Below are 11625 nucleotides of genomic sequence, written 5' to 3'. Positions count from 1 at the left end.
TCATGTGGGCCCATCCCTGCGTAGCCTGTGTGAGTCTAATATTTTTGGTGTGAGCGCGTTTTCAGTATGTCTGCCTGTCGCATCTTTCCTCAGTGCGTTCTAGCCATTATCCCCCGGATAGGAGGTGTGGTTGTGGTTGGTGATACAATGACCGGAGCCTGCCTTGGATGTGGAGTGGGGCCTCCTTTTTGCTTTGCGGTTGTCACGGCCCTGTCCGGGAGCAGGATCTGCTTCCTACTTGTTAGGACAGAAGCCTCCAGGTCTGGTTCTAAGCTGTGGTGTGAGGGAGGTGGGGCTGGAATGCTCCTGCTGGGAGTGAGTGAGTGAGTCAGTTGCTCAGTCATGTCCGACTCTTTGCGACCCCATCATGGACTATAGCCCACCAGGCTCCTCCGGCCATGGAATTTCCCAGGCAAGAATACTGCAGTGGGTTGCCATTCCCTTCTCCATGGATCTATCTTCCTGATCCAGGGATCGAACCCCGGTCTCCTGCACTGCAGGCAGACTCTAACCGTATGAGCCTGCTGAGAGAGGAGCTGCTGAATATTCCTCTGCAGGATGTGTCCCCTGGAAAGTGTCTCCACAGTGTCGCCATCATCCATTGTGCACGCTCACAAAGTACACTTGTTGGCACTGCCCTCAGCCTGCCTCATTCGTGGAACCGCCCATTCTCACTCACGGGAACACTGACAGTTGGCCCAGGAGTTTCTCAGGCACTGTGGTTGCAAAACTGCAGGTGCAGTTGTGTTTGAGTCTGGCACCGGGCCTGCTGGAGTCAGACACCTGGACCCGCTGTGGGAGCTACGGAATAAACCCGGACCCTGCTCGCCTCTGGGTGTGCGCCCGCAAAGCCCGCTGCTGCTAGTGTGGGACCCGTCCCAGCCTGGGAGCACCAGGAATGCACTCAGATGTCCCACAGCCGCTGTGCCTACAAAGACAAACAGCCCCTGGGAACTGGCTCAGATTTCAGCCCCGCCTCCATGTGTGGGCAGCCTGCTGGCTCGAGTGCTCCCAGAGTGGCTGGCAGCAGAGCTGTGTCCCCTGAGCACACGGAGCGTGAGGCTGATATGGTGGGGACGCGCCCCTCTCTTCGCACATGTGTTAACAAGTCCGTTCTATGGCGGACTCGGGCTCTGTCCTCTGCACCCCGAACTGTGGCCCAGACCACATTCTAGTGTCAGCAGGCAGCAAACCCCAGTCCTCTCCCCTAGTCTGTCTGCTGAAGCCGGAGTTTCTGCACCTCAGCCCCCATGTGCAACAGTAGATGTGTGACTTGGGTTGGGGAGTGCAGTGAGGTGGCCAGGACCGCCTGCTGGTCGCTCTCTCTGTCCTGCCTGCCACATGCTGGCTGTTCTACCCTCCTCTAAGCCTCTGGAACTCCTTCGCAGTCCCAACTAATCTCCCTGCCAGTGAAGGGGCTTCCCAGAATGAGGGAACCTTTCCTCTTCCACAGCTTTCTCCTAGGGGTGCAAGTCCTGTCCTTTCTTCCCCCTTCGTCCATCCTACTTGCTCTTGGAGGGGCAGATAAAGTGAGTTCCCAGGGCCGCTGTCTACATGGATGGTGTCGCGCCTCTGTCACACCTTCTGACGCCTTCCTGCTGTTCGTCCTGCTCACCCGGAAACCCTGCCTTATGCCTGCTGACACCTGGTCTAGGCCAGTGCCTGAGGTGGTGACAGAAAGAACTGACCTCCTGAAGACTGAGGGTGAAATCCAATGGCTCCTTCCCGCGTGGCCACGCCGTGCTGAGCCGGTTTCCCCAGCATGAGCTGCTGTGGTGGACTTTGGGGCAGAGGTATACAGATGTTGCTTCCAGAACACTTGTAGCCACTGGTGGGACCCAGTTCACGGCCTGGCCCAGCTACAGCAGGGACAGTGGGGGCTGCCTGAGCAGTCTGGACTGAGGGGCAAGGCCAAGGCCACTGCCAGGTCACTCAGGAGGAGCAGAGGGGCACCACCTCTCCTGGTTCTCACAATGGTCACCCAGAGCCGGGTAAAGTCAGCCCTGACCCCCTGCTGACCTGTGTGCACCACTGTGGCCAGGACTGACACGACTGACCCCAAGGCGCTCCACCCTCATAGGACCATCGCATTGCTGGACGTGTAGGGGTCCTGCCAACGCCTGGTGCTGACCTGGGGGCGGATGCTCCCAGAGCTGGGGGTGCTCCCGCCCGCGTGGACGCCTCAGCCCTTGGGGTGCCTGGGTTCTAATCCTACGTCCCCTGCCTACTGCAGACAGAAGGGCCTGGCGCCAAATCTTCACCCTATAGTTTCCCTGTATGAAACATGTCAGCTTAGAGAAAAAAGTCCCTAAAGTGCTCTGTAACAGGACAGGGTTTGGAGTGACCAGTAGAACCAGGTTGCAGTAGCTGGGATGTAGGCAGGGAAGAGGGTCCCCTGGTGTCAGCTCAGGTCTGCTCTGGGCACTGGTAGCTCCACTTCCTCCTCCTCTTCCAACTGCTAAGGAGCAAGAGGCACCTGGGCTGGTGGCCAAGGACCACCCAAGGGTCAGACTCACTCAGGGTGAGGAGGAGCTCCGAGAACGTGCCCTGGGCCTCCTTTCACAGATGGAGAGACTGAGGCCAAGGGTTAGCAGTTTCCAAAGGTGAGCTGGCTCCTGAGGCAGCCATGGCTCCTCTTGCCCAACTGTCCACCCCTCAAGGCCTACAGCCCTCTCGTGACTCAGGGAGGCTGCCTGGAGGAGGAGGATTAGAGAGAAAGGAGGCGGGGCCTTGGGAGACCTGTCCTGTGGACAGTCATGCCTCTGGATGAACACTTCCCTGATGGATGGCCTGGGCAGAGGGTGCAGCCCTGGATGAGCTCAGGGCTCAGGTTCCTATGGAGAGCTGAGGATTCAAGGTTAGAGGGGTCTGATCCTGTCCTAGCTTTCAGTGGTGAGAGAGAAAGTTTTTCCAGAACTTTTTTGTTAGATTGGGAGAGGAAGTCAAATAGGCATAAACAGGCAATGATGTTTTTGTAAATTCCTTTATGTTGAAATAGTTGTAAGCCATTAATGAATGATGAGAAAGTGATGATCTGGTTAACGTATTATTTATTATGTAACAGTTCTGAGACAAAGTGCAATTCAAAACATATTACTGAGGATTCTGTATTAGTTGATCTTAGAAATGGCATAATCCAAACTGATTTTTCCAAATTTTTTTTTTTTTTTTGGCCATGCAATTTGTTAGATCTTAGCTCCCCAACCAGGGATCGAACCTGTACCCTCAGTGGTAAAAGCACTGAGTCCTAACCACTGTTCCACCACTGAAGTCCCTCCAGTAAATCTTCCTCTGTAACCTCTGAAGAATGTTTCACTCCCATTATTTGGTTCTGGAAAACTTTCATAGGCAGCAACATTTTTACATTAGAAAAAAAAAATAAGTACAGTTGTTAGGCACAGGATAAAAGGGGTGGTATGCACAAATTATACTAAATACAAATCAATACTTATTCAAACACACATTTGTACTTTAACCGTTCAAATAATCAATTTTAGATAAATTTAAAACATGCTTCTAGAATTGATTTTAACATCTGCCTTTCTAATACTTTATGGAAAATTTCCTTTATTTCTGCAGCAGTAAGAGCCTCAAAAATGGGTGTTACAGACCTGGATTCACCTTGTCCTTTTGAGAAATAAGCGGAAGAGGTTTGGGATCTGGTAAAAAGAAAATATTGTCCTAAGGGAAATATCTGCAGAGGAGCCCTGTGTCTACAGAGCTTGGGGCTGCGTTATGGGTTCAGCGAAGTCCACACAACTGTGGACAGGAGGTGACTCGGGCGTTTCAATCTGTGCTCCAATCACTGGAAGACCAGGGTAGAGAGGGGTGACAGATCCTGAGTGGTCTGAATCATTTCAAACTGGACCCTAATTGGTAGAACTCTTTGAGAAACAGGGATTTTTCTGGGTAGTGTCTGTCCATGAAAACAAATCAATCACCTTATTCAATGATTCAAAAAAAAATTCACTGTCTCTTGGTTATAGGCTGCTGACAATTACAGTATCTTAACGGGTAGGAAAACTTTATTTTTAAGAAACGTTTTATTTTGTATTGGGGTACAGCCGATTAACAATGTTGTGATAGTTTCAGAGGAACAGAGAAGGGACTCAGTCATACATATACATGTACCTATTGAAAACTTTAAATCCCCTGTCATTGGATGTGCTTTAACAAACTGTTGCAGATGGCTTATGATAATGTCAATATCGTACGTTCATTCAGTGACTTTTTCCCATCTACTCTGTCTTTAGGCAAAATTCGGTTCATGAATTTGTGCCACCCATGTCACCTGTTTTAAGACGGCACATAATTGGCTACAAAGTATAGGTATGTGTACTGATACCATGTGATATAACCATAAAGTTGCATGTTGAATTGCTGCATGTGGAAATGAGTTCCAAGACTTCAGAGCTATACTGAATGAGACCTGTTTATACTTACCAGTGTTCACTCATATATATAAAAAAAGAATATATATATATATATATATATATCTTTCATGGAGGTAGAATCCTCCATTTTCATACCACTACAAATGCGTTCTTTCTAACATCTTTTTTGCCAATCAAATAAACACTATCTGGGGAGGAATAAGAAACCATTGGCAGGTAAAACCTTTTAAAAACAAGTTTCCTAATAGAAATTAATTTAAAAAGTCTACTTCCAAAGCAGCAATTAGAAACTCTGTTCCTGTAACATGTAAATAATACTGTTATATCAAGTTGTGGATTTTAAATAAGTTTCTTATCTCTTTAAAAAATAATATAGATTTCTGTGTTATTTAATGGCTTCTCCATTCTTCCAATTCCAAGGAATACAAAGGTCTCCATCCTGCATGACAGAGTAGAAATGTGAAACACAAAGGTGCATCCCTTGTAGGTAAGGCAGCGATTGTTCCAGAAGTCTCTTACAGCAATCCACCATTTGTATACTAGAAACGCTGGGCTCCTTGTAAAACTTTTCCAGAGAGAATTTCTTCGTGGAAGCCTGCATCAATCCATCTTCAATGACCTTCAACCTGTTATGTCAAAAACAAAACATTAAAAAAAAAAAAAAAAATGATTGCTACAAGCTATAACCAAATAAAACAACATAAAATGAACATAAAAAGAACCCATTTTTTGTAATATCGGGCTGTTAGTTTCTACTCTCAACACTGAAAATGGTTCTTCCATTTTTTTTTTTTTAATATTTACTTATTTGACTGCACTGGGTCTTAGCTGTGGCATGTGGGATCCTGTTCCCCAACCAGGGATCGAACCTGGGCCCCCTGCATTGAGGACACACAGTCTCAGCCAGTGGACCACCAGGGAATTCCCATTTCTTAAAAAAAATCTTTGGAGTATACTTGATTTACAACGTTGTGTTTGCAGGAGCTATAGGGCAACTAAACTGAGTTACACATACACTTGTATCTACTCTTTTTTAGATTATTTCCCCATATAGCTTATGACAAAGAGTGTCGAGTATTGTGCTCTACATTAGGTCCTTGTTGATTATATAAATTATATATATCTTAATATATATCTTAATCCTAACCACCTAAATTACCCTCTCCCTTCAGTTTAGTTCAGTCACTCAGTTGTGTCCGACTCTTTACGACCCCATGAATCGCAGCATGCCAGGCCTCCCTGTCCATCACCATCTCCCGGAGTTCACTCAAACTCATGTCCATCATGTCGGTGATGCCATCCAGCCATCTCATCCTCTGTCATCCCCTTCTCCTCCTGCCCCCCAATCCCTCCCAGCATCAGGGTCTTTCCAATGAGTCAACTCTTCGCATGAGGTGGCCAAAGTACTAGAGTTTCAGCTTTAGCATCATTCCTTCCAAAGAAATCCCAGGGCTGATCTCTTTTAGGATGGACTGTTTGGATCTCCTTGCAGTCCAAGGGACCCTTAAGAGTCTTCTCCAACACCACAGTTCAAAAGCATCAATTCTTCAGCACTCAGCTTTCTTCACAGTCCAACTCTCACATCCATACATGACCACAGGAAAAACCATAGCCTTGACTAGATGGGCCTTTGTTGGCAAAGTAATGTCTCTGCTTTTGAATATGCTATCTAGGTCGGTCATAACTTTCCTTCCAAGGAGTAAGCGTCTTTTAATTTCATGGCTGCAATCACCATCTACAGTGATTTTGGAGCCCCCAAAAATAAAGTCTGACACTGTTTCCACTGTTTCCCCATCTATTTCCCATGAAGTGATGGGGCCAGATGCCATGATCGTAGTTTTCTGAATGTTGAGCTTTAAGCCAACTTTTTCACTCCCCTCTTTCACTTTCATCAAGAGGCTTTTTAGTTCCTCTTCACTTTCTGCCATAAGGGCGGTGTCATCTACATATCTGAGGTTATTGATATTTCTCCCAGCAATCTTGATTCCAGCTTGTGCTTCTTCCAGCCCAGCATTTCTCATGATGTACTCTGTATATAAGTTAAATAAGCAAGGTGACAATATACAGCCTTGATGTACTCCTTTTCCTTTCCCCTTTGCCATAACTTTATATTCTAGGTCTATGAGTCTGTTTTGTAAATTACTTTATTTGTATCAATTTTTAGATTCCACCTGTAAGTGATAGCCTATGATACTTGTCTTTGTCTCTCTGACTTACTTCACTTTCTCTGATCATCTCTAGGTCATCCATGTTGCTGCAGATGGCACTATTTCATTGTCTTTTACGCCTGAGTAATACTCCATTGCTACATGTACTACATCTTTATCCATTCCCCTATTGGTGGGACATTTTGGTGCCCTCCATGTTTCGGCTACTGTAAAGAGTGCTGCAATGAACGCTGGGGTGCATTCATTCCTTTTCAAAGGATGGTTTTCTCCAGATACACGGGTTTCTTCTGGGTCATTCCGGGAGTGGCACTGTTGGATCATATGCTAGCTCTAGTTTTACTTTTTAAAGAACCTCCATACTGTTCTCCACAGCGGCTGTTACCAATTTCCATTCCCACCAATGGTGGGTGGAGGAGGTTTCCTTTTACTCCACATTCTCTCCAGCCTTTATGGTTTGTAGCTTTTTTTGATGATGGCCATTCTGACAGGTGCAAGGAGATACCCTGTAGTTTTGATTTGCTTTTCTCCAGCATTTCGCGATGTTCAGCATCTTCTAAACAGTTTGAGATCGGCTTCTTGAAAGTCTGCCCTGTTTTGACATCTTTTCCAACTACCTACTGCAGGACATTTCTTAAAGGCAGGTGTCATTTACAGCCCTGCAGGCCTTGTGAATATTAAGTGTCCATCAGCACTGGTTGGAAGCTGTTGTTATCAGAAGTGGCCACACAGGCAGCAGCATTTTTTCATGCCCAATTCTGCTTCCTTGGGCAGCCAGAGCCCTAGAAGTTGTGTTTCTAGGTTCTAAATTGGAGTGGAAAGTGCCTGAACCAACATGGAAGGGCTTGTGTCCCATTACTTTTTTTCCCTTACCTATCACTCTCCGAACAAATCTTAAGCCCAGCAAATCGCTGATGCTGAGGCTGCTGTCGTGTGTAGGTGGAGCGACTCTAAGGAAGGAGCTTGGAAGTGGAAACCCTACCACCAGGCAACATGGAGACAGGGTGACTTTCCAAAGCTCTTCCAGCACAGAGCTGTCCAGCATTTGTGGGCAACAGTAGGCTTGGTGTGGGTGGAGGAGGGCCAGCCTGGATCTGAAGAGTCAGGTTCCATGCACTAAGGACGAGGCCTTGCGGATCCAGGGAAAGGCTCATTTGCATTCCCATCCTTCCACCTCCCTCAGCCAGGAACAGTCCACCCTTGGGACCCACGCCTGCTCAGGCCCATCGGACGTGACACCAGCGTAGCCCGTTAGGATAGAGGGGTCGAGGATAGGCAGTTGTATTTTTTCTTATCATGGAATTCGTATTTTCTACTGGAGCACAGTTTATTTACAATGTGTTTCTTTTATGTCACACCAGTTGACACTAGTTTTACATACACATACACCTTATTCTTTTTTGGGTTCTTTTCCCATATACGTTATTACTGAGTGTTGAGCAGAGTTCCCAATGCTGAACAGTAGGTGTGTGTTAATGATCTATTTTATATGTATACTAATGTATATGTTAACTCCAGCCCCCTAATTTATCCCTCCACCCCACCTTTCTGAATACCTAAATATTTTTAAATATTAGACTAGATTAGAATGGTAAGACAGGAAGAGGGCTAAGAGTACTCACTCTTCTTTCCTCTTCATGTTCTCTCTTGCCTGTTGGGCTTTGGTGAGAATAAACCACTGGAGGTTTGCTGGATCACAAAGCACTGGGATGTTAAAATGCCCAAGTTCATGCAAGCTTGGGGCATATCTGTCACTGTAATAAAGTATACATAAAAGGAAAAATCAGCCATCTCTCCAACTCCTAAGTTCCATCCCTGAAGGAATGGTTTTATTAGTCTGATTAATGGAAAAGGAATTCATTAGGAAAATCTACCTTAAAGGTAGAGCAAAACTGCCATGAAGTTTTGCTGTCCCCAAAGAGAAACATTTTATCAGGATGACCATATCCTTCCTGTGGCCTTCCTCATCTGTAACATGGGGGCAGAAACCCACTCCATGGTGAGGTTCTGAGAGCTAAAGAGAGATAATGCATTTACGTTCCAAGCACAGTGCTGGAAATGCACACTGCTGATTTCACATTAGTTTAATCCTATAGTTTTCCACAGGACTGACTTGCCCTGTGAGTGGCAATGTATTTACAGAATGTTCAAGAAACTCAATCTTTCTAATCCTCTGATGTTGACTTTACTCATGTGTAAAAAGTGTTGCCAATGGAGGTAGTAACATTCCTTTCTTTAACTGCTAAGAATCACATACAGAAATACAAAACAATTTCATGCAATACATATACAACTGGTGTGAGTGAATGAATGAAAGTAACACTTTCAGATACTAACCTGTTAAGGATCATTTGTAAACCACGCAGACTTCGAGGGTGAAAAGGTATTCGACTTTTCAAGAGTCTATTATAGAACACGTCAAGAAGAGAGTAATATTCTTCAAGTGTCAACACTGGCTGTAATTCTTCAATATAAACAACTTGGATGCCACCGAGAAGATAGCTTATTTGGTCCTCCAAATGTGTCAGCCTCCTCTGCAGGTCAAAATAACTCGGTAATCTTTCAAAAAGCTACAGTATTTAAAAAAGGAAAAGGAAGGAATATTTAGTTTTGTTACTTTAAGAGTCCAAATTTAGGAGTCCAATCAATGGTATGAGAAATTCTAACAAGAAAATTTTTTTCCTATAGGGAAAGAAAAAGACTATGGAATGCTATAAATATTAATATTCAAAACAAACCACTGTAAATCTTAGGGACTTTTAGATAGGAACTGAAGGGATTGCAAAAGAAAAGAAATACGTTCCAAATAAAAATAAGTCCTAAGTACTAATATGTAAATATTCAGGTAGAAATCTTAGTTTACACAAATTAAATGGTATAATGAAGGTATAATGAAATAAAGTCTATGTATTTCAACTCCAAGTCTATTTCTTCAGAATTTACTTTAGTTCAACTAAATTCACTTATGAAGCATCTGTAAGTGAATTAAAGCACTAAAATGGGCCCTTGGAGTGTAGAGATTAAGAGTTTGTGCCCCTGTTTGTCAGGGGCTCATTGGTCAGGGTGCAGGGAAACAAAACAGGAATCAGAATTCAGCGTAACAAATGCCACATCAGGGTGAAGGGACTGGAGAGTCAAGCAAAGGTTCCTAAGACATCTGATGTGACCAATAAAAGATAAAGAGGATTTAGAGAAGGTCGGATGCATTGCTAATTATTGGAGAAATACAAATCTTAACTATTACAATGAGGTATCACCTTACACCAGTCAGATGGCCACCACCAGAAAGTCTACAAATAACAAGTGTTGGAGAGGGTGTGCAGAAAAGGGAACCCTCCTACACTGTCGGTGGGAATGTAACTTGGTGCAGCCGCTATGGAAAACATCATGGAAATTCCTTCAAAAACTATAAAAAAGACACATGTACCCCAATGTTCATAGCAGCACTATTTACGACAGCCAAGATACAGAAACAACCTAAATGTCTCCTGACAGGTGAGTGGATAAAGAAGATGTGGTGTATATATACACACAATGGGATACTACTTGGCCACAGTCAAGAATGAAATAACGCAATTTGCAGCAACAAGGATGGAGCTAAAGATGATTATACTAAGCGAAGTAAGACAAAGACAAATACCACAAATACCATATGGTATCACTTATATATGGGATCAATAATATGATGGAAATAAACTTATGAAGCAGAAACAGACCCTCAGACATAGAAGACAAACTTAAGAGTCTGTCTAAGGAAAAGGAGGTGGGGGAAGATAAATTAGCAGTTTGGGGTTAGTATGATAAACTGCTATATAAAATATCAACAAGGTCCTACTGTTTAGCACAGGGAACTAAATTCAGTATCCTGTAATAAGCCATAATGAGAAAGAATAGGAAAAAGGATACATATATGTATATACGACTGGATCACTTTCCTGTATGCCAGAAATGAACACAATGTTGTAAATCAACTGTATTTCAATTAAAAAAAAAGAGCAGAGGTCAGTCGCATGTGGGAAAGTTTTAGGAGAAGAAAAAAGCATGCGCAAACTTGGAAGCATCACGAGGATCCCCTCGGCTGCACTTCCATAGCTGCCAACACCTCTGCTCCCCCCACTCCTGACCCCTGGCAACCACTCATCTGTTCTCTAATTTTATTGTTTGAAGAATGTTATATAAATGGAATCATACAGCATGTAATCGTGTGAGATTGACTTTTTTCATATCGCACAATGGCCCTGAGATCCACCCAAGATCTTGACTGTATCAGCAGTTCATTCCTTATTGCTGAATGACATTCTGCTGCATGGATGCACTGCAGTTTGTGTTTGCTATCATGAACATTTATGTACAGTTTTTGTGTGAGCATACTTTTTCATTTCTCTAGTATAAATGCCTAAGAGGAAGAGGGCAGCTGCCAAACCACATGGTAAGCATGTGTTTATTAGTACTGTAAGAAACTGCCAGACTTGTTTCCAGAGTGCCCGGGCCATTTCACATTCTCAACAGGAATGGATGAGGGATCCTGTTTCTCTGTATCCTTGCCAGCATGTGGTGGTCATTGTTTTTTCACTTTGGCCATTCTGACAGGTGTACAGTGGTATCTCAATGTAGTTTTAATTTGCATTTCTACATGGTGTTTTATGAGCTTATTTGTCATCTGTACGTCCTCTTCTGTGACGTGTGCATTCATGTCTTCGGCCCATTTTCTAACTGAATTATTTTTTATTTATTTATTTTAATCTATTGAGTTTTGAGAGTTGTTTATATATTTAGATACAAAGGGTTAGGGTTAGGATTAGACTTTGTCAGATAGGTGGTTTGCAAATATCTTCTGTCAGATATTTGATATGAATAGATATTTCACAGAAGACATATGGATGGCAGATGTACATGAAAAGATGCTCACTGCCATCCATCATTAGAGAAATGTAAAAACCCACAATGAAATAAGACCACACACCTCTTAGAATGGCTAAAAATAAAAAGATGACCATAGTAGGGACTTTCCTGGTGGTCCAGGGACTGGGACTCCATGCTTCTAATGTAGGGGGTGTGGGTTCGAT

The 11625-nt window shown here is 44.1% G+C and overlaps 1 protein-coding gene across 3 annotated transcripts in view; it reads right to left on the bottom strand.

Annotated features, from left to right (window-relative positions):
• The window catches only part of TCAIM (T-cell activation inhibitor, mitochondrial), a 37627-nt gene continuing 29035 nt past the window's right edge, over positions 3034-11625 (bottom strand). For 2 of the 3 annotated variants that reach the window (XM_005695595.3, XM_018038411.1), the window contains exons 9-11: positions 8897-9129; positions 8182-8313; positions 3034-5020 (exon numbers count right to left, since the gene is read on the bottom strand). In XM_005695595.3, the coding sequence (XP_005695652.1) occupies positions 4780-5020; positions 8182-8313; positions 8897-9129 (606 nt within the window). In that variant the 3' untranslated portion in view covers positions 3034-4779. The remainder of the gene's footprint in view (positions 5021-8181; positions 8314-8896; positions 9130-11625) is intronic. The other variant, XR_001297097.2, reaches the window with a different exon arrangement.

Source organism: Capra hircus, chromosome 22, assembly GCF_001704415.2.
Source record: "Capra hircus breed San Clemente chromosome 22, ASM170441v1, whole genome shotgun sequence".
Taxonomy (NCBI): Eukaryota; Metazoa; Chordata; class Mammalia; order Artiodactyla; family Bovidae; genus Capra; species Capra hircus.
This window is presented reverse-complemented; position numbering and strand designations above follow the sequence as displayed.